Source organism: Sus scrofa, chromosome 14, assembly GCF_000003025.6.
Source record: "Sus scrofa isolate TJ Tabasco breed Duroc chromosome 14, Sscrofa11.1, whole genome shotgun sequence".
Classification (NCBI taxonomy): domain Eukaryota; kingdom Metazoa; phylum Chordata; class Mammalia; order Artiodactyla; family Suidae; genus Sus; species Sus scrofa.
In genome coordinates, this window is record NC_010456.5 from 118,631,175 (window position 1) to 118,653,256 (window position 22,082).

General features: G+C 39.0%; 1 protein-coding gene across 1 annotated transcript in view; it reads right to left on the reverse strand.

Moving 5' to 3' along the window:
• The window catches only part of LOC102162193 (predicted GPI-anchored protein 58), a 45,568-nt gene extending 23,761 nt beyond the window's left edge, over positions 1–21,807 (reverse strand). The window contains exon 1 of the mRNA XM_021073711.1: positions 21,688–21,807. Within this exon, the coding sequence (XP_020929370.1) occupies positions 21,688–21,807 (120 nt within the window). The remainder of the gene's footprint in view (positions 1–21,687) is intronic.

Sequence of the window (22,082 nt, forward strand, 5' to 3'; positions counted from 1 at the left end):
ACAGTTTATTTCTAGAAGGTTGAAATGTCCTCAGATTCCTTTGCAGTCTTAACAAAACTGGGAATCCTCCTGTATGCACATGTAGGTACTCAATATTCAAAAATGGATTCTGGAAAGATAATAGCTGTAATAACAAAATGTAAAAGTTCCTCTTCTAAATACATATTTTGTTTCTTCAATGGCAACTTTATTGAGAAATATATCTGGATCTGTGATGGGACCCCTAAGAAGGAAACAAAGTAAATCTTACTCAGTAATAATTAAACATTTTCTAACTTGTTTAATGGAAGGTTCTCTTACACAAGCTCTTTTGTTCAATGCATTGTTAGAAGAATCTTCTGAGTTATTCTTAGAATAATCTAAAGCAAGAGTTACAGCAAGCAAAGCAGCCTTCTTGGCCATTATATTTCACTGTTTACATGAACAAGAGAGCATCCTAAATGGTAGTGTATTTCACTCTTTAAAGAAGCCTGGAATATTCTTTAATGCCTACAAGTAAGGGCTTATACTTGGACGTCCAAACCGTATCCTGCTAATAAAACAACATGCCCAGCAGTTGAGGTCTGTCCTTGGGAAGGAGAAAGGAACCTGTGGTCCTTCTCCTCCCCGAACCGCAAATGCTATTTGTTAAAATCTAGAAGGGCTGTTTCTCTCTAGTCTCACAATAGTTTCTTAATATTGCAGAAGCATTTGTTTAATGTCTTTTGTATAAACCTTCCTAACTTCCTCTCTAGCCATGATAAGTGTTTGCAAATTATTCCACAGGTGGAAAACCAGATTAAAAAGTAAAAATACAAGCAGGTCTTTATACAAAAATAAATAAATAAAAATAAAAAATAATGGAACTGAATAAGGCAAAAGAAAATGGAAAGAGAGAATAAATAACTTTGAAGGGTAAGAACCAATGTTGATTTTGAAATAGGGTTCTTAATATTTCTAGTCTTAGTTATTTGTCATCTTCCTACTGTAAAAGGATGAATATCCAAACTGAAACAATTCCCAGAAAAAATTGGTAAAGATATAGATGCTTTGGATTGTTTTTTGTTTTGTTCCATATAAATGTTACTTTTCCCAATCTCCCTAATACACTTCCCTAGATCATTCACTTAAAGAGGTGCTCCCAGAGGTTCATTTATGGAAATTCACTGAGACTGGGCATTTAGATCTTCAAACAAAACAAACAAACAATTTTCAGGATAGTTGTGGATTTACAGAAAAACTGTGAAGACACTACAAAGAATAGGCTCTTAGGGTGTGAATTCCTCAGTAAAGGTGGTGATCTTGATGGGGATAGAGGAAGATGTAGTTCAAAAGTCCCAGTAGGAAGCCATAGAGAAAGAGGGAGACCTAGGAAACTTTAGGAGACTACTGTAAGTTAATAATCACTCAAGAAAGCCATCAGAAAGTCATGGAACAAAGCAGCCTTGCCTAACTATAAAACCATAAATAAAAGCACAAGATGTGTCTCCGGTCATTAAGTAGGAGATAAAATGGGGCCTGCCTTCATGTTAAACAAGATAATGGTCTTAGGACCAAAGATAGGAATTTAAGGGAAAGATGACATTCCAAAGTAGGAGAACCTCATTATGCGAAAACCTGAGATGATTCAACTTATTTTAACATATGTTACCACTCTTCTGCTGATTTGAATAAGCACCATGATGGGCTTAGTTTGACCTCATAGGGTCAAATACTCTTTTACCCAGTATGAAGGCAAAGCTAATGATGTAAACCTGGTGTCTACCTGAAGAATTAAGAAAGCAGTCTTTTCCCCTCCCTGCTTTCCTTGGATTGTAAAAATATAGCCCATGTAATGCTCAGAGCAGAGCCTCTTTGCCTGCCTGCTTACATCTCTCACAAGCATCCTATCTTAATAAATCTATTTTTTGCCTATCACTGTGTCTCAATGAATTCCTTCTGTGGCAAGACAAAAGAACCTGAGCTTCAGTAAGTCCAAACACCAGCTGTAATTTAAAAAACATGAGTTCAAGTCCCAATCTGGGTTTAGACTGGGCTCAAATCAGAGGTGTTTTGGTTTCAATCTGATGGGATCTGGGGCTATTCCCCATAATCAACTGAGCATCCAACAAATCTAGTGGAGTTTCACTTATAAAAAAAGCCATTATCCTTCTTCCCTAGAACTAGACAAGTGGTTCAGATATTTTGCCCACAGGGAAAGGCAAGCCATAGAACAGCGAGCTCCAATCCTATCTCCAAGCTCCAAGGAACTAACTTTAATTGCAGTGAAGTTTGGAGAAGTTCAAGGGCATTCTGAAAAGCAGTACAAATTATGATGAAAGGCTATTGGGAAAAGACCACGAGATTTATTGGTGATAAAGGCTGCAAGGAAGTTTGTAGTAGTTCTTATTTCAGTAGAGATAAATAAGGACAGTGCCAACGGGGAAGAGCTATCTTGGGTCACACAAATACCAAACCATGACCTCTGGAATGATCCTGTCAAAGAAATCGTAAATCCCTAAATCGATTGGATTAATCTGTAAAGGAATTTATGACCCAAGGCATTGTTGAAAACAATGGAGCAATTGGCCAGAATTAAGGGAACTAACAGCTGTGTGTGATCAGGAAAGAAGATAGCCTTAGAGAGCTCTACCATACAGAATCACTGTCATCCTAGGTTGACAGTGGACATATCCAAGTCTGTATCCCCTCAGGAACAAAATCAGAGGCTTCAAACTGGATGTGTTCATGTCAGTGTGTGTTTTTATGGGGTTGGGCTGGGATGATAGACATCGCTAAAATAATTCTAAAATAATTAATAATAATCATTAACAACTTAGTAATAATTCATCACTAAGCAAATAAACAAGCAAGGAAATGAGCCCTGGAAGGAGATGGGGAATGTATACAATTGTGTCAACTGAAAAAAAAATAAACCTGATTTGTTGAGAGTTAAGTTTTACTTGGGGTGAAATTAGGATTTAAGCCTGGGAGATAGCATCTCAGGTAGCCCTGAGAAACCTCTCCAAGAAAGTGAGGAGGGGATCTAAGTTATATGAGTTTTTGCAACAGGTAATAGGAACAAAAAATTTGCAGATAACCAGAATTACAGAAGATTTACAGAAAACCAAGCAAGTTCTATGGAAAGACAAAGTTCTGGGCTTACTGGAATCAGTCCTTTGATATGCACCTCAGCTATGGGCCAGTCTTTCCTGAGTTCCTTCAGGGCTCATTGCCTCACCCTTGGGAGTGGCTGTTCTCACAGATGACACCTTTTGTTTTGTGCACTAACTGCAGCCCAGTTATCTGGATATTCAGCTATCTGAAATACTGCCCCAAAGAGGAAAGAGGAAATATCAAGATATGTCCTTAAGGTGAAGGGTGAGGTGTATGCAGCCATGAACACTTTTTACAGAAGTTTGTTGCTGGTCTTATGAAGGTCGCTACTAGTCCCAGACATCAGCCATCATTAATGGATTTTAGTGTTTTTCTAGATATGTATGAGGAGATGCAAGAATTAGGCTCATAAAATTTTCTCCTAAAAATATCTATCTGAAGACCTGTTCTTCCAGTTTTCCCATAGCACAGAGCACCTCACTCCTGGTCTCCACCCTGAGCTTTGCTCAAGGGGTGGTGTAGGTTGGCCTCTGCAGCTCTGCAGTAGATAGAGGCTGATTGCAAGTGCTAAACTTTAGTTAACAACTGCTGCAATATGTTATCTGAAATGCCCAGTTCAAAAAAAAAAAAAAAAAGAGAAAAAGAGATAAGCAAAGAAACAGAAAGGTGTGAGTCATATATACCGACTTAAAAAAACAGATTATGGAAACTGCCTATGAGAACAATCAAATGTCATATTTAACAGATTTAAAAGTAGTTGTTATAAATATGCTCAAAGAATTAAAGAAAACTGTATTAAAATAAAAATGGCATGATTACACTATCATATCAAATGGTCAATATTATAAAATGAGATAAAAATTATAAAAAAAATAAATGGAACTTCCAGAGTTTAAAACTATATAGAATTAAAATAATAATTCACTAGAGGGCACAATGGTAAATTTGAACTGACAAAAGAAAGCACTGAAGAACTTTAGATAGATCTATGGAGATTATGCAATGCAAAGAACAGAGAGAAAAAGAATGAAGAAAAATAAACAGAGCCTCAGAAAAATGTGGGACACTATTTAACTCTGGACATATATGTAAAAGAAAGAGAAGGAATCAGAGAAAGGAGCAGATGAAATATTCAAAGAAATTATGGCAGAAAACTCTCTAAATTTATTGAAAAACTACAGATCTGGGAAACTCAACCTTATTAGATTTTCCAAAATATTCTTTTTCTTGCAAAGTCTTAAAATTGCTAGATCAAAATAGTCTTGAAATCTCTCAATATATTTTAATTGCAGTATTGTCATTTCATGCCTTAGTCTTGAAGTGGATCATGCTCAACCAACCCCTTCAATTCTCTCTCATACCAGTCCAGGTTAAAAAGAACATGACAGTGAGGCAGAATACCAACTAAGGTAGTCAGTGTAGGAGTGTGGGCTTCCATGTATTCTTTGATATGGCTATTGATTAGCAGTTGTGGTTTAAGGGCTCCAGGGAGTAATTCCCCACAGGCTTTGTTTTATTATAGGAAGTGTACCTTCCCCATGGGCCTTATTTACTATAGGAAATGTGCCTTCCCCCACATGGACCTTAATCTCTAATCTGCTCCTCAACTGATAGAAATGGAATGAGAGGAAGGGTGACTCAGTCTAAGGGGAGAGAAAGACAAAGAAATCATAAAACTTAAGGGGCATTTCCACCCCTAAAACCCCTGTTGGACAAGGACTGATAGAAGTAACTGGGCAAGGCCAATGGGAGAACAGATTATGGAAACTGCCTATGAGAACAATCAAATGTTAGATTTAACAGACTTAAAAGTAGTTAAGTTGTGTTATATGGAACGTATTACATCTTTCTAGACCCCACGTTGGTCCCCCCCTACCTTTAAGGGATTAAAAACCCCTATAGGATAATAGAGAGCTGGGACTCTTTTCCCCCTCCCAGCAGCCCTGGGAGCTATTTGATTTCCTGTAATAAGGACTTTGCTTGCTTGCTACTGTGTGTTCGCAGAGTTCATTCTTCAGCTGTGTGAAGAAAAATCTAGATTCCGGTAACATCCTTCTGGTATCAACAGGAGCTCCCTGGTGGCTCAGCGGGTTAAGGATATGGTGTTGTCACCTTTGTAGTTCCGATTGCTGCTGTGCACATTTGAGTCCTGACCTGGGAGCTCCCACATGCTACCTGTGGACATGGCTAAAAAACAAATAAACAAACAAAAGATGTACCGAATTCACAAAACATATCTAAAAGGCATAAATGGATAAAATTAATTGGAAAGCCCAAATTGTTCGCTATAATTTCTTTGGGATCATCAGCTTGCATAAGAGCAGCAAGATAAATGAGCGTCTTTCCAAATGTCTCTCTAAGGAATACTGACAAGTCATGTCAGCAAAGAAGGCATCGGTTCTTTCCATCTAAATTCAAAATGCTTATCCAAAGATGAATGGGATTAATTGAAGGCAGTTGCCATAGATTTGAGGCCATTCCATTCCAACAGAGTATATCTGCTTAAGTGGAAGAGTGGCCATTGCAGTGACAGAATAGCAGAGAAGTCCCTTTCTCACTGTGGGTTTTGACTCAAAGTCTACGCATGGGGGAAGGGAGGGATTTCAATGCTAAATTAAGTTCAAACTTCTGACTAAACTTGGTTTGGACATTCTAATTTCTGAAGTGAGATTGATTTGTGACTTAAAGCAGGATTTCCTCTTAGCAAAATAGGAACACAAAAGTCTGGGACCTGGGGAATTTTTACTCAGGGCCAGAGAAAGATCAGCTTGTAAACATTTTAAAGGAACAATGAGAGAAAAAGCTGTGTTTTATGTCATGAGTCATGCTTAATCAATATACTGGTTTCACACATGTTGCATCTTAAGCAATTTGCTTCAAATTCAGGATGTTTAATGAGCCAAAGCTGAGCTAATAGCAAGTCAAGGCATGGACGAATGCCAGATTTTCAAGGCGAAACCAGCTGTGAGTTTAATTTTTAAAATCTTTTGTAATGATATGTAGTAATTTTGCAATGGCAATTCAGTGTAATGAATGAAGATTTTCTGCCTTTCAGTCTTAAGTCCTTTTTTGAAATCCTAAGCCTGCCACACATTAGTTGTGTTATATGGAACATATTACATATTCCATAGAACTGAGTGATGAATGTCTGGTCTGAGTGATTTTTAATATCGATGGGATGCAGTTCCATAGATTTATCTAAGGGCAGTAATGTCTGAATAAAATATGAATTCCTGCTTCTGTCCATTTACTTGTAATATGTAATATAACCTTTGGCAAGTTACTTTCTCTAAAGCTCATTGTCTTATAGTTTAAATGACTTCCTTACATTCCTACATTGTGCTGTGGACTCAAAAAATATTAATATTTGAATATCTTTGAAGTCTTAAGTGCTCTAAAGGTTACCAAGCATATCTGTTTCCTCCTTCTCACCCTATTCTCATCCTTAACTGGATGCTATTATTTTCTTTTCCTAAATATCACAGGCACAGATATTCACAAAAATAAAAAAAAAGAGATACCAAATGGAGATTCTTGAAAATCTATTCATTTTAAATAAGAGGAGTTCAAAAAGCAAACAACAGTGTTTTTTATATCAGTACAGTTTACAAACATTATTATGGTGAAAAATCTCCACATTAACCAAGTTATAAGTTTATGTCAAAGGGCTCTTAATTTTTGTTTTCAGGTAACATCTATTATTGGACTATCTGTTCAAATTCACCCAAATAATTCACGCAAATATCTTCAAATGACAAAATATAATTACTAAATATCCATAGTGTAAACTGATAATAAATTATGTTGCATGTACAAAATATATAATTTTAAATATTAGATTTTGGTAGTAAACTTCCATTTTTTTCCAGGCATGAGTTCCTTTTGAAAATTGATGACTTATAAGTTCAGAGTATCTATAATAGCTTAACAAATGCATTTATATTTTATATCGCTCTGGATACTTTTATAAAGGACATACCTCAATTTGGAAATCCATACATTAGACTTCCAGAATTTTGATACTCCTGAGTTTACCTCCACTCTTGTCTACCTATGACTTTGAATTATTTCAGTCAACAAACAATAATATCTCTCGCATTGCATTTGTCCCTCTGTAGCTTCTATTCAAGAAGAGAGAGGTACGTTTTACTTTATGTGCTGTCATCTCTCAGAAGGTTTTGATTATCCTCATTGTGCCTACCTTGGGAATGTTGGACTATATTGCTTCTCTGGACAGACATGAAGGGATGGTCTTAAAGGTGTCCACATGATTCCCACATCAGGGTGAACAGACTGGGGGAAGAACATGACCTGGCCTCAGCACCTATAGGAAGTCACAGAATCCCTGGGCCAAGTGTTATGAGGCTATATAGACTCTCTTTCCAGAATACTTTCTACTTTTCCAGCAGCTCTTACTTTCAGTAATAGAGCAATAATGAACTAGTTTTAATAAAACTCTATGCTGAAAAAAGGTCTGAGAATGGCAAATTACATCTTACTACTAATGAAGGCTTGCATTGCTCTCCCCAGAAAATGAGGTATTTTACACTTGTCTCTACAGAAAAGTCTCTCCGTGTGTGTTTCTCGTGGTGGCTTGGGCATGCCTGACCACACAGGGACCTTTCCCTAAAATATGTTTATTATGTTCTATTTCCAAATTGACCTTGTTGTCATTTCTTGGTTCCAGTGACCAGTTAATGTCCAGTAAATAGTGATAAAGTTTGGGAGCCGCACAGGAAGACCATGGAGGGCAAAGCTCTGTGTGTATGTGTTTGTCTTTGTGTATATGATATAAACAGTTTCTTTCTCTATCATGGGATTACCAAAATTCAGTAAGTAATAATAACAATAATAATTTAAAAGAGACAGCCTGAAGGTATGTTCTCTCTGACAGAGAACAGAACTGAGAAACCAAACCACCTGTGCAAATTTGGGTAAATTTGGCCTGCATCTTACATGCCGTAGGGTGAGATGATCATTTTTATTAAATTAGTAAAATCGCTAGCCAGTATTTTTACTAACTATTGACATGCTAATGACAAAAAGAGCCTTTGGAAAACATAAGAAATAGATTAGCCATGATGGCTGACTCAAGCCTGGCCATGTCTTAAACGAATCACATGAAATTCATACATAAATCAAATACATATTCCTCATCACGAAAGAAGATGGTTATCTCCCACCTGTGGCTGGCAGAATTCTCAGATGACCCAAAGTTTCCCAACCCTTCTGAGGCAGAAACTATAAATGTGATGGATAGTTACTCCCTTGATTCCATTATGTTATATATAGCAAAGGGAGATAGGATAGTCACACCCTTATTATGTTTATTATATTATACTGTATAAGTTATATTTGTCATGTTATATTTTATTATCTCCTCCTAGCAGAGACTAGAGAGGAATTAAGAAGTCAGAGGGATGCAATCCTGCTGACTGGAAGAAAGCAAATGGCCTCATTGTGGGTTACCTATGGAGCCATGAGGTAAGAAATTGAGGTCAACTTCCAGGAGCTGAGAGCTACCTCTGAATGACAGCTAGCAAGAAAATGGGATCTTAGTAATAGAGCTGCAAGGCACTGCACTTTGCAAACCATCTGTGAACTTGGAAAAGGATCCTGAGAACTGATACCCTGGCCACCATCTTGACTTCAGCCTGATGATTCCCTGAGCAGAGTACCCAGTTGACATGTACCTGGACTTCTAATCCAAAGAAGCTGTAAGATAATAAATGGATGTTGTCTAAATCACCAAGTTTACATAATTTGTTACCAGCAATAGGATACTAACAAACCATTAAGTAAGTAGTCAGTACCTTCGTTTACTAACTCAGTAAACATTTCCTGGGAAACTACTACACGTTAAATAGCATAACAGGTAATGGGGAGTCAGAGTCAAACATGGCTACCATAACCTCAATGCCAATGAGAAAAGGTTTTCATTAGGAACTAGTTCACCTGTTCAAAAAGAATGAACTCCCTGAACTTCTCAGATTAGTGTCATCTGTTTGTTGGGGATAAATATGTGGATTCAGATGACAAAGGGGATAACTAGAATCCATACTCAGACTTCAAAGACAGCCAGGCTATCACAGGATCAAAAATGTTTCCTGCATTTTGCAACTCCTTTTCTTCCTTTCTATTATTCTTTCCTTTTGTGTCCAAGCCAGAAACAAAAGCAAAATGTCATCTTTTAAAAAAGATATCTGGGAGTTCCCATTGTGGCTCAGTGGAAATGAATCTGACTAGTACCCATGAGGACGCAGGTTCAATCCCTGGCTTTGCTCAGTGGGTTAAGGATCCAGCTTTGCTGTGAGCTGTGGTGCATGTTGCAGATGATGCTCAGATCCTGAGTGGCTGTGTCTGTGGCCAGTGGCTTCAGCTCAGATTAGACCACTAGCCTGGGAACCTCCATATGCCATGGGTTCAGCCCTAAAAAGACACACACACACACACACACACACACACACACACACACACACACACACACACACACACACACACGATATCTGTAGAGACTTCAAATTTTCTGAGATGTCAGCCTTGGAAAGGTATCCCTTCTCTTCCCCAAAGTCCCTGATTCAACCAGCCTCAAGTTCAGATGTGGCCAGAGAAATCATATGTGGAGTTTCAGTCACAACATGCTTGGAAGAGACAGTGAATTATAAATGGCATACAGCTACAGAATAAAAGGTTGAATCAACTCTCTACAATTTCTCTCACTCTAGCTCAGGCAGAAAACAGCCCCTCCAAACACCACCGTTATCCCAATATCTATGCATACAGTCTATTTTCATTGTTTCACACCTCTACCATTCTAGATGGCAAAACTACAAGTATTTTCCTTATATGAGAAGGGTTAATATCCAATTTAACTTGTATAACCTGCAACACAATTCATTCCTTTGGAAGTTTATGTCTTCTAACTCTTTTAACTTCTTCATTTGAAGAGATTAGGGACAATGTTTTGTTCTGTGAAGGGACTAAGGGTCCAAACCTAGAGACTGATAGATAGTAAGGAAGAAAATAAGAGGTAGAGAGGGAGGGAGGGAGGGAAGGGGTAGGCAGGAGAGAGAGACACTGAAAGAAGGGGCCTACTGCATCACTGAACAGTTACCTTATATGTAGGAGGCTCAGTGTGGGGTATTTGCGGGGACATGAGAGTTATCTACGTTTCACTTTGCTGACATGACACCTTGGGCACAAGCAGCTCCATTCTGGGACCAGGTAGTCAACAACACTGATGACCTAGTTAATGTTATTAACATGTGTTTCCCCTTTCCTGGAAATCATTTCATTCCTCCTCACCAATGTTACTTATTCATTATGATAGATTACCTGCCATGCAAATATTAGTGCTAATATAAGGAAAGCCTTTAGCTGAATCCCTATTATACTTGTTATTTGCACTACAGTGTGCAGTACACCTGGGTTGAATGGCAGTTGTATATGTATTTAGGGTATATGTGCTAAAAGTAAACAAAAAAGAATTTTTTATTATTTTATAGATGACTTTTCCTCCCACCCCCCAGATGACTTCGCCTCCCACCCCCCAGATGACTTCATTCACAACAGGGAATTCTTCTAATTATCCTCAAACTTACTTGAATACAAGCTTAAAATGACTGCCTTTTCTAACTCTGCCATCTCCCCTCACCACATAGATTCCAATGTTCTGTTTGCAGAGTTGGTGTTGCTCTCTGCTTTGGGAAAATTTGGCCTATAAAACTAATTCCAGGAGTTCCCATTGTGGAGCAGTGGTTAACGAATCCAACTAGGAACCACAAGGTTGTGGGTTTGATCCTTGGCCTAGCTCAGTGGGTTAAGGATTTGACGTTGCCATGAGCTGTGGTGTAGGTTTCAGACACGGCTTGGATCCTGCGTTGCTATGGCTCTGGCATAGGCCAGCGGCTACAGCTCCAATTAGACCTCTAGCCTGGGAACCTTCACATGCCGGGAGTGTGGCCCTAGAAAGGACAAACACACACACACACACACACACACACACACGCACACTAATTCTAAGCTTGCAATCTTTGTCTTAAAGATAAAACTTAGACATGGCATGTATCTTTTGCCTATTTCAAGATTGTCAGATCTCTTTCACCCAAGTGTTTGATAGACTGTAAATTGAGATGCTTCTAAATGGAGAAGGCATGAGCCCTTCATATGGACCTGCCACTTTTGAGGCAATCATTCTTTATATGTACCTGTCACTTTTTGAAGACTATATTAGTGGTGATGTACAGAAGGCACAAGGGCCACTTTGATAAACAGAAAGGGTCATTTTAGGGGGTCAGGCAGTGGTAGATAACTCAGACCATTTCAGCTTATTCTAAAGACAAGGACCAGGACCAAAAGAACAAGAAACCCTGAATACCTAGCCAGAAGTATCTCTCCAAGTTTCTCTCTATAAATCTTATTAAGATATGTTTTAATATTATATTTTCCCAACATAGTCCATTACACTCAACCCAGGCAACACTACCAGTCAATGGAGCTGACATCATTTTGCTTATAGTATTTAGAGAAATTAAACTGTCAGTCTTCATTTATCCTGATGCCTATACCAACATGTCCAATTTTTGTCTAAGAAGCTTATTTGAATTTAAAATCATCCTGGCAGCTTCAGAGTCCTAACTTTTAGACTTGAGCTTCTGATGAGATCCAAGATAACTGGAGTCTGAACCATCAATACAAATAAAGTTTGACCACATCAGAGGGAGATGGAGGTCCTTTCCTTCCTGACTGCCTTGAAATCCTGTAATTAGGAAGCTCAGCATTCTTCCAAGTCCAGAGATGACCTCACTGTTGCTGAGACAGGAGGACAGAGGCCTAGGAACTACATCACAGGATGCCAGAAAACAGCTGGAAGGTGAGGAAAAATCCTCCCATCTATGTAACGGAGTACAATGACTCCCCCAGCCAGGTGACCACCTGAACCTGTGCCTCTGAGGACTGATAGGCTCCCAGGAGAATGGAAGAAGCCCCCTCCCCTGGAATGTGGCCCCTGGAGTTGGACAGCAAGAAACAATGGCCTAGGGGAAACAACAGCCTGCAAAAATTAACCACCTGTACAGATGAACTGCCCCCTGTATGTCAGTTACTGTTGTTGCATTTACCTGATCATAAGACTCCGACCCCAACCATCTTCTCACATTGTGTAATTTTTCCCTTCCCCTATAATTATCCCTGCCACAATCACTCAGTCATGGGATTTGACACCCCCTCCACCCCTTTCCTGAATTGTATAACCTTCCTTTCATTGTCCTTGCCACAAGTTCTCATCATAGACCCTTGCCGCAGATTCCCACCAGGGACTCTTTATAAGACTCCATTCTCCTCACAATCGGGGCTGATGCTATCTTGAGTTCAATCCATCTCTCTCAGATGCCTCAGTAAATTTCTTGCTATACCACTTTGGCCTCCTGTGATCCTCCTTCAGCCAACCTAACAAAGGTGACTCTGGAAGTGGCATTGTGATAGCTTGTCATTTCAGGAGCCTGAGCGCCATCGAATGGGGACTTCAGAGATTCAGGACCTTATGCAGCTCTCTAATCAATGTGACTCACCAAAGAAAAATGAAAAATACAGTAGCGAAATGACGGACATTGATTTCTATGGTCCTCCTTGACCCAAATCACTATAGACGGGGCTCTGGGTTAAATCGCCCTGTGGGTAAGCTTGACTTTGAAAGCCACCCATGCACATTTCTAAATTCTATTATACTTTTGCTGTGTCTTCACACAGCCTCCCAGCAGTCTCACCTCACTTTCCATTACTCCAAGCTCCCAGACTCATTAGTTCCTACCCAAACTTGTGCTGCTTGTTAATCCATGACTCCTCCTCTCCTCACTCAGAACAGTGACATTTCTATTCACTTCCTTCCTTCAGGAAGGGCAAAAGCTGCCAGTCATTCAACAACCCAGGAAAATCAGTTTAATCAGCTAACAGGTCAGAAGTTCTCAAAGGGCATTCTGAGAGACACAAATGGTCAGGCAACACCCCAGGCTTACAGAGCTGAGGGAGGGAGGAAATCCTTGCAATTTGTGTTTAACTAGCCTTCTGGATGATTCAAATGCACTATAAAGTTTTGGAACTGCTGAATGAGAATAACTTAATCTGATTAAATTGTGTTATCTGAAAACATGAATAGTTGATAGATTTTGTACTTACCTAAGTGTATATTCTTTCAATAGAGAACTCTTTAACCTAAAACAAAGCTCTTTTGGGACAAAGCTGTCTCTTACTCATGTTTGTATGTTTTCAATGCTTAGCAGGATGTCTTGAATGCAATGAGAAATTATTTAAAAAAGGTGGATTTGTTTGACTCAAAATATATTAAAATTATAGACAAATCAATTAGAACCTGTTGTCTGTGGAGATAGGGTAGCCTTGTAATTAAGAGTAGGGACTTTGAGGGAGTTCTTGTGGCTCTCTGCATTAAGAACCTGACTTAGTGTCCTTGAGAATGCAGGTTTGATCCCTCGCCTCACTCAGTAGATTGAAGATCTTGTGGAGCAGGTCTCAGATGTGGCTAGGATCTAGCCTTGCTGTGGCTGTGGCTGGCAGCTGCAGCTCCATTTCCACCCTAGCCTGGGAACTTCCTTATGCTCTAGGTGTGGTGTTAAAAGGAAAAAAAAAAAAGTGTAGGGGCTTTGTGGTCAGATAGATCTGAGTTCAAGTTCTGACTGTATCACCTCCTTGGGCAAGCATATTCTTTGGCAGGTTGCTACTGATATAAGTTTCTAAGTTTTCTCATCTATAAATTATTGATAGCAAAAACTATTGGGGTTTGGTGATGACTTTTGAAATATAACATCAAAGACATGATGCATAAAAGAAAGAATAGATAAGCTGACCTTCAATAAAGTTAACTTTTCTGCTTTGCAAAAGATACTGTCAAGAAGGGAAGAAGATACATGGGGAATGTCTGCACTTTCCTATTTTTCTATAAACCCAAAACCACTCTGAAGAGTAAAGTCTATTGTCATGAGAATTACATAAAACGATATCTGCAAGGGCTTTGTATAGTTGTGGGCCTAGTGTAACTATGTTAATACAAGCATTACTATTGTCTTCCATATCTTTTTTTTTTTTAATTTTTATCTTTTTAGGGCCACACCAAGGCATATGGAAGTTCTCAGGCTAGGGGTTGAAACAGAGCTGTAGTCACTGCTCTATACCACAGCCACAGTCACAGTAACATGGGGTCCAAGCCACATCTGCCATCTACACCGCAACTCATGGCAATGCCAGATCCTTAACCCTCTGAGTCGGGCCAGAGATCAAACCCAGCATCCTCATGGCTACTAGTCAGGCTTGTTACCACTGAGCCACAATGGGAAATCCTTCCATATCTTTTTAAATATGATTTTAATCTGTCTCAATGGGTTAAAAGAGATCAAATTCTTAACATTTAATCCCTAATGCTACTGCATGTCCATAAACAGTCATTTTGTCTGAAGTTCATTAGAATTAGACTATATAGACCTGACTTGAACTTGTGTGCATTTACATCAAGAATCCACATAGCAGAGACCCCACTGTGGCTGAGTGGGTTAAGAACCCAACAGTGTCTGTGAGGATGTGGGTTTGATCCTTGGCCTCCCTGGGTAGTTTAGGATTTGGTGTTGCCACAGATGTGGCACAGGCCACAGATTTGGCTAGGATCTGGTGTTGCTGTGGCTGTGGCTGCAGCTGCAGTTTGACCCCCTAGCCCAGGAACATCCACATGCTGCAGATGTGGTTGTAAAAAACCCACATAGTAGTATTTTGGGGAGTGGCTATTCTTCCTTCCTTCAGAGACTGTTGGGTTACATCACAGAACATGTCATTGGCCAAGAAGCTTATGAGTCTTAAATCACTGCAGCTAAGGCCATCTCAATACATGTACTCATGTAGACCCATTCATTCAATAAACAAGTTTTCAGACTTGTCAATATAGTAGTCTCAAGTCCCTTCATTTTGGAAAATAATTCATTAGACATCAGGCTTCCATTTTGAGGAACAAACTCATGTTTGCTTTTCAGATACATGAATGTGAAGCCAGGAGGGAGATACTGGATCCCAGTTTGCAAAAGGTCACAAAGCCTGAGTGCTGCCTCTAATTTGGTTCTGTGCATGGTGTGCACATAGCTGCTCAATTACAATGAGCAATAAGCTACCGGGAAGGCTTGCTGTATTTACTGTGGTTAGAAGGAAACTGGCCTCTAACCATGTTGTCACTATATGTGACATGGGAGATTTCAAGTTCTACTGCTCCAAACTCCCTTAGCTACCTCACAAACCATTTCTAGTAAACACACCATCTTTAAAAATAAAAATAAAACATTATCAGATATTCAAATACACTTTTAAAATAATTGCTGTAGCCTCACTGTCAAGTCTAGAAGATTGCTGTCTGGATAAAATCATACGAATTACCAAAGGGGCTGAAACTGAACCATGAACAAGTAAGGGAGTATTCCATTTTCCTTGCTTCAGGAAATTGACAAAAGGACTAAGTTGTTGAACTCCTCAACAACTTAAATGACGGTTATTTATGCACTGTTTTACAATAGTCCAATTTTGGCCCAAGAGTGACACTATTTTAAATGTAGTTATTTATATATTACAACTGCCTTCATTATTTTAGCCCCAGCACTATTTGCATATGATCTGATTTCAAAAAGAGGGCTGGTTGCCCTTTCTTTTGAGTTTGGGGGTGGGGGTCATAGTAACTGCTAAACTAAACCGTATTCAGGAAGCTCAATATGTTGGACAAACCCAGATACTTAGAAAGTAGGAGAAAGATGCTATGCAAAGAGTAGTAAACTTGACCAAGTGAGCTCATTAAAAGAGTTGTGTGACTCTAGAAAAAATCAAACTCCCACCATAAAGTTCTATGAAAGTTCTATGATGAAAACTATTCAATGCTTCCATGCCTTTGCATAAGCTATTCCCTTTGCAGGAACACTGTTCCTCCATTTTCCATATGGTCCACTTCTAGAATATTATTTCTTCTCCTTCAAGTCTTTGGTCAAGCAATGCCTCATTAGCTCTTTTCTGGCTCTTTTTTGTTAGAGCTGACTATAAAAATATTCAACAACAGTGATAACTTCTAATATTTATATTATATATATAAAACATGATGGTGACAATAGGGTTCATTAATCACATCCTTGTGATTTTTTGTCGACAAGCCTGCTCACCCTATCAGATGTATGTCTTAAAAACAGAAAGTGTGCCTTGCCAAACTTTGATTTCCATGAAATCAAAGTTTCCTTCCTCTTGTCGTTGTTGTTATTGTTGCTGTTTTCCTTATCGGGGTCGTAATTTTTAGATCTGTTTTAATGGGACAAACTACTGTGTTTCGTGTATGAGTTGCTGAGGGTTAATATAAATTGAGAAATTCCAAGAACATTGAGAATGTTGAGAAACTGGCAAGAACGCGTTCTGCTCTAATTTTCCTTGGGGACAGTTTATCAGCTTTTCCCCTCAATGTCCGTTCAAATTGAGTAAAGGCTGCTTATCTGCTGGGGGCGCAAAAGAGATGCTCTATTGGTAGCAGTCTTTGCTAGGATGCTTATGTTATGCCTCCAAAAGATTGGTGAGATCTTTAAATCAGACTGCCATCTCAGGATGGGAAGGCAGGGACTGCCCCCTTATGAGTTAAACTTATTAGCATCAAGGACACATGTCCAACTGTGAAGGACTCCCCCAGGATATATCTCTCAGTCACCACATGTGACAATCAATATCACAAAAAGAATTTTCCAATATTTGGAATAATTGACTAAGTTATCTTTGAGGAAAAAATTCAAAACAAATAGTAAAGTTTAATCTGAATGGGGGAAAATGAGTCATTATCTTTACAAGAGATAATTTCTTTATTTTTAACACTTCATATCATAATCTATGTGGAAATATATCCCCAAAGTTAATTTGAATGAAATGTAACTGAAACACATATTCATAGGCTGTTTATGACCCATTTCTTTCAATTACATGGTTAGAATCTCCCTTGCTGGAAAGAAATGTTTTTGGCTTCAATATATTGCATAATTCAAAAATATACTACATGCATTCCAAGCCAACTTAAGTCCAGTAAAAACAAGAGATTTACATCACTTATTCTAGGTCCTCAGGCCACTCCTTAAATATGAGCAGGAAAAAAAAATTTGGTAACTACTGTTACCAAGGTAGAGATTTTAATTTTATCCATGGCTGTGATTCAAAATGGAAGGGCTATGTCTACATGCAAGATATAATAAAGAATAATTCATAACAAATACTTCAATAATTTTTAAATTAAATTATCAATTTAATGGTGACTGAAGAAGTTTAAAAAATAATGAAGTGGAGCAACATACTGGGGAAAATTATTCAGTCATTTTTTTTTTGGTCTTTTTAGGGCCACACCTGTGGCATATGGAGGTTCCCAGGCTAGGGGTCGAATCAGAGCTATACCTGCTGGCCTACAACACAGCCACAGCAACTCTGGATCCGAGCCATGTCTGGGACTTACACCATAGCTCATGGCAATACCAGATCCTTAACCCAGTGAGAGAGGCCAGGGATAGAACCTGCTGAGCCATGACAGTCATTTTTGAGGGAGAAAACAGAAGCAGGTTTCCAGTCTTCTAGGGCAGTTTCTCACTAAAGGCTTTTAAATAATTACTTAGGTAATATATATATTTTTGTTTTTACTTTATAAATTATATAGATATAGATATTTTGCTTTTTTTAGGGCCATACCAGTGGCATATGGCAGTCCCAGGCTAGGAGTTGAATCAGAGCTGTAGCTGCTGGCCTACACCACAGCCAGAGCAATGCAGGATCTGAGCTGCATCTGCGACCTACACCACAGCTCAAGGCAACACCAGATCCCCAACCCACTGAGTGAGGCGAGTGATGGAATCCGCATCCTCATGGATACTAGGGGATTCATTTCCGCTGCACCACAACAGAAACTCCTACAAATGATATTTTATATCTGTTTATACATAAAGCATGTCCCCAGATCAATTTACAGAACATTACCAGCACGCCAAAATTTCTTTTTTCCCGTCACTACTCCTGAAAAGGTAGACATATTCATGACATAAGCATAGATTAGTTGTGTGATTTTCTCCCCTAATACAAAAGGAATGCTGTAGTATGTATTCTTTTATGTCTGCTTCTTTTGCTCAACATTAGACATGAGACGATGAGACTCACCTCCCGTTCTACATACTGTTCTAGGTTCATCCTCACCACTATGTAGTTTTCCATTGAGATGCTGTGACGTATTTTATTTATACATCCTAATCTTCATGTATTTTTAAGTAGCAAGTTTAGGTTATTTTTAAATGTTGGCATAGACTTTTAAAATAATTCTGTTATAAATTTATGTTGTTCAAGAAGCAAAATCACAAATGTTATGCTAAAATAAGCCTTGAAAAAAACCTGTAGGGAATTTGTCAAATGCTGCTATTAACCTTAATTTCTCTTGGTTATTTTACTATACATATATATTTTAACTTTGGGGAGCCTTTCCTTTTATTGGAACAATAAATTCTTCCATTGAAATGAAGACTTATTTTTACAACCAGTTCCTTTTTAAACAATAGTACAACCTACCACAAGGCCAGTTCAGGCTGAGTTGCCAGAAGTACATCTGCATTTTAAAGTAAAAAGCATTCCACTAAATACATTGATTACTGCAGAAAGAAATATTCCATTAAAAAGCAAAGATGCTGAGGAAATAATAACTCTCTGTATATATTATTGTTTTTCTAGCTTGGCAGCTTTATAATTTTCTCATGTCCTTTCAGATCAGGCCCCTATCCCAACATCCTGTGTCAATGTTTGTTATTTTACTTACTTCATGCCATTCTAAAAAGAAATCATACTACTAACTTTCCCTCTCCTCACCATTATTTTACTATATTCAATTCACCATTATTTTACTTTATTCAATTTATATTTAATTTTTTAATTAAACTAATATATTTTCTTCACTATTTTGAGTAAAATAACTTATGAATAATTTAAGCCCCACTAAAACCACCTGGTCAAAAACTACTATAACCTACTAATTATTTGAATTTGGACTGAGCCAAAACTATAGCATAGAACAGAACTATTCTTCTCTGAATGACATCTCCTAATTGGAAAAAAAAAATGAAGTCAGCACACAAATGACTATTTGCTTACCCAGGTCTGTGAAATTTACTAATAAGTCTGAGTTCACCTTGGGCATAAGAAACTGAACATTAATACTCAAATTCATTAGCAGAATTTATTACAAACACACAGCCTGCAGATTGAGAGACATGCTCTCATACCGACATATTTTCATATCAAAGGTACAATACTCAGTGTCACATATTGAGCAAAAGATTGTATATTAAACTCAAATTTCTATTTAATTATTTGCAGGGTTCCTGCTGCCTCTGACTGTGTAGAGGGTTGCAAACATTTTGTCTGGCCTAATTCTCCAAACCTCATTTTTGATGAGATGCCAGCATAGACTTCTCTGTTTTCTTTCATTCTTTATGTGTGTACCTTCTCTCTATCATCTCATCATTCCAAAATTGTTTATCAAGTTTACCTGAGGCCCTAGTTGAGAGAAATGTATTATAACACTTACTCTATGACACAGTGTTGCTCTCTGGCCCCCCTTATCCACTTCCCTTACTAGTAAGATTTCCACCACCTGCTGAGGAAAGATCCTGAAATACCAACAGCTTCCAAGACCTGTGCATCTCTGCTTCTCTGGATGGAGATTTCATCCAGTGACATGGGAGCTTGTTCAGCAATGTGCAAAGCAGACCTGAGCTAGAGGGTGTTTAACCTCCTCAGGGACAACCCACAATCTCAGCTCCCAACCATCCCAGCAGGATGAATTCCAGTTGCCAACAGCAGTCATCAGTCTACATAATCTCATGGGTTTTTCTCCCACTCTTCCTTCATCTACTCCCTCACTCATGATCTGCTCCTTGAAATCATCCCCTAAATAAATCATTTTATTTAGGTCTTTTTGTCAGGGTTCGCTTTGGGAGAAACTGAACCCAGACATCTCTCTTATGAACTTTAACTCCTTTAAAGTTATAATAATAGACATCAACTGTATTCTAAATCTCCAATTCAGAAACCTGTTAATAGGTATTTTTCAGGAGCAGAGATATTTAAATAGGTGTTTTTACTGAAGCATTTATCAGAGCCTTAAGTGAACTGAGATGCTCCCAGAGGAGGTAGAAATTATTAGAAAGCACTCATTAAATTCATTTGCTCAAAGAATGCCCTTTGTTGTGTATTCATCTACCAGGTTGGTACTAGTGCTTAGATCACAAATTTAGTAAATGACTATGAGCTGTGCTGCAGAACACAAATATTTTAAAAGTCCAAGCAACTAATGGAAAAAATAAATTAGCAGTGTGGTGAGGACTATTGCAAAGAGGATGTTGAAAGTCTCCTGTAAAGGCAATGGGTTCTACCCTTGCTGTTCTGCACCCAGCTCCTTCCTATCAGGCTTGATCCTCACTTGCAGTGAACTATTTCCCAATCCATCATAGCCCTTAGTCTTCTCAAGTATAAGCTAAGTATATTGAGTCAGAAATTGATAGATTTCTTTAAAGTTTTAAATTATATAACTATTATGGATTGATGTCATATTTTTCCTGTGGAGATTGAGTCCACCAAGAGGTTCCTTGGATCTGAATTTATCAAATAAGCTTTCTGTTGCACAAAACAGAAAGATCAATCAAATGATTATTTGCTCCCCCCACCTCCCCAAAAAGCTTACAAAGGCAAAGCTTAAATGGCTTAAAGAATGACAAAGTGGGGCTTGAAAAATATCACCAGGACTCACTCTATTCCACCTCTTTTCTTAGCTGTTTCTTCCATGTGTTAGCTTTGCTCTCAGGCAGGCATAATCCTTGTCCTCGGAGGTGTACAGCTGCTCTGAATTTCATGTTTTTAACTTCACCTCCAGCTTGAAAGACAGTTTATCTTTCCCTCAGATTCAGACAAATATATAGGGTCAGCCTCTCCTAGGTTGGATTAGATTGAATTCCTACACCTGAAACAATCACTATCAGTAGGAAAGGATGGTCTCCAATGGTTGAAAATCAGTCTTTGCACAGTAAAATCACCTGCAGAGATTTAAAAACTACTTATGCCATGGGTCAGCTTTAGATTTATAATTAAGCCTGTACATCTGTGAGTGAGAATCAGGCATTATTATATTTTAAAACTCCCTAGTGATCTCCAGGTTTATCCAGAATAATCACTACTTTAGACCTGCACTATAATGATTCATGTTTATACAGTTCACCTGGGGAATATTTCAAAAGGCAGATTCTGATTCAATAGGTCTGACCCAGGGCCCAAGACACTGCATGTCTTCTTTCTTCCTTGCTCCCCAAATGCTCAAGTCAGAGGAGTAGTAAATGCACTCAGAACATACAAAAGCTTTAAATATAAATTGAATATATACATAAACCAGGTGGGGCATTTCAGGGGGTTTCTTGGTGACAGGAAGCATCTTTCAGGAAGGAGTCCTGGGCCACAGGCTGAGGCTTGGGGAGGAGTTAGGTGAGATGCGAGCCACAGGTTCATGCTGGGTTCTCAGAGATTCACTCTACCTACGGAAGGTGCAGGCGCCGCCTTCGCGGGTTCACGGAGGAGTAGGTCGCGGGTGTCTGCTGCTTCTGGAGAGTCAAGCCGCATGCACGTGTCTGCGTCCTGGACACCAACTGGAGAACACATGTGCACGACCAGCCAGGAGGCCAAGAGCTTCCCCGCAGAGATCCACGCTGTACCCAGCGCTTCCTTGACAATTTGAGTTGCGTCCAGGCCCTCTGGGCACCAGTGGGGACGACTCCATGCCTAGGGCTGAGCAGGGTGCTGCGTGCAGTCTCGGGTGTGAGACCAGGCAGAGAGGGTGCAAGGGAAGCCCAGATGAGTGGCTGGGCTACATATAGCGGATATCAGCGCACATGGGCCGGGGGCTCGGAGCTCTGGGCCCTAGGGAAGCTGGGGTC